The 1,279-nt window shown below is 62.9% G+C and overlaps 1 protein-coding gene across 4 annotated transcripts in view; it reads left to right on the forward strand.

Annotated features, from left to right (window-relative positions):
• The first annotated feature begins 961 nt into the window (after nt 1-961).
• The window catches only part of APLP2 (amyloid beta precursor like protein 2), a 65,081-nt gene continuing 64,763 nt past the window's right edge, over nt 962-1,279 (forward strand). For all 4 annotated transcript variants that reach the window (XM_003795908.2, XM_003795906.2, XM_023516782.1 and 1 more), the window contains exon 1: nt 962-1,219. In XM_003795908.2, the coding sequence (XP_003795956.1) occupies nt 1,115-1,219 (105 nt within the window). In that variant the 5' untranslated portion in view covers nt 962-1,114. The remainder of the gene's footprint in view (nt 1,220-1,279) is intronic.

Here is a 1,279-nt window from a genome sequence, read left to right on the forward strand (position 1 = left end):
CACTGTGTCTTCCTTTCTATTGTCAGTTTCCTGGGGGTAGGGACCCCGCTCTCTATTTAGTGGAACCTAAAGGGACTGGTCCAGGTCTCTGCGGTGGTGCATAAATCACAGGCTACTGAAAGGGAACAAAGCCAGCGGAGTCCTGGCGGTGGCGAGGCCGTGCCAATTGTGAAATGGGGCAGCAGAACGTTTCTCCAGTGACGTGGAAATGCATCGGAGCAGAAGGCAGAGAGAAACAGGTCTTTTAAGCTAAAGAAAGAAACGTGTATTTTTCCTAAAATACGAGAGGAAGGGGGCCTGGGCTTTGAGGTGAGCGTGGTCCTCGCACCCCTGGTCTCCACGGGAAGCAGCGATCCCTGACTTGGGCGCCCGCTGGGGAAGGATGAGGCCTAAGGACTGGAGGTCAACACTGCTGGGCTTAAAGGAGAGGAAAGGGCAAAGCCGGCTGGGAGGAGCAGCCGCGGAGAGGGTCGGGGCCTGTGCAGGAGTCGGGGGAGGAGGAAGGCTGCCTTGTTTAGTCCTTCCCCTACCTCGGGGGACGGCCTTTGGCAAACCGTCCTGGACTCCTAACAATTCATCCTGTTTTTAACAAAACCATTTCCAGAACCCAAAAAAGGGCGGTACCCAAAGGAATCTGAAAAATATTCCGCAGGGGCGGGGGAGCGGGGCGTGCCCTTGTTAGGAGGCTGCAGGGTGACAGAGGAGCGCAGCGCCGACACAGCCTGGCTGGGTGCGGGAGGCCGGAGCTTGCCCCCGCAGCGGCAAAGCCACTTTTCCCCGCCCACCCCGCGCACACCACAGCGCCTCACGGCTTCGGGGGTCCAAAGCTGGGGCGGGGCGGGCGGGGGTGCGCGGCTGGACCGGGCGGGAGGAGCGGGGTTTTCCATCCTCCGATTGGGTCTGGGCTGGACAAGGGGCGGTGTCTTAGGGCGGTTCAGCGGGCTGGCATTGGACACTGCCTAAGGAGGGCGTGGTCTTGTGAAGTCAGTTCCGGTTGGTGTAAAACCCCCGGGGCGGCGGCGAACGGGCTTCAGATGCTGCTGGGTCGCGGTGGGAACGGCGTGGAGTCTGTGTGTGAGTTTGCGAGCCGTGCGCTAGAGAGACCCGGCGAGGGATGACGACCACCGGGACCGCCACAGCCGCGGCCACGGGCAGGCTCCTGGTTCTGCTACTGGTCGGGCTCACTGCGCCCGTCGCGGCGCTGGCAGGCTACGTTGAGGTGGGGACCGGGCGAGCACCAGAGCGCCGTCTCCTTCGCCCGCCCGGGGCGCGCGGCCTG

The sequence above is a fragment of the Otolemur garnettii genome, unplaced genomic scaffold (genome assembly GCF_000181295.1).
Source record: "Otolemur garnettii isolate 467f Iridium unplaced genomic scaffold, OtoGar3 scaffold00097, whole genome shotgun sequence".
NCBI lineage: Eukaryota > Metazoa > Chordata > Mammalia > Primates > Galagidae > Otolemur > Otolemur garnettii.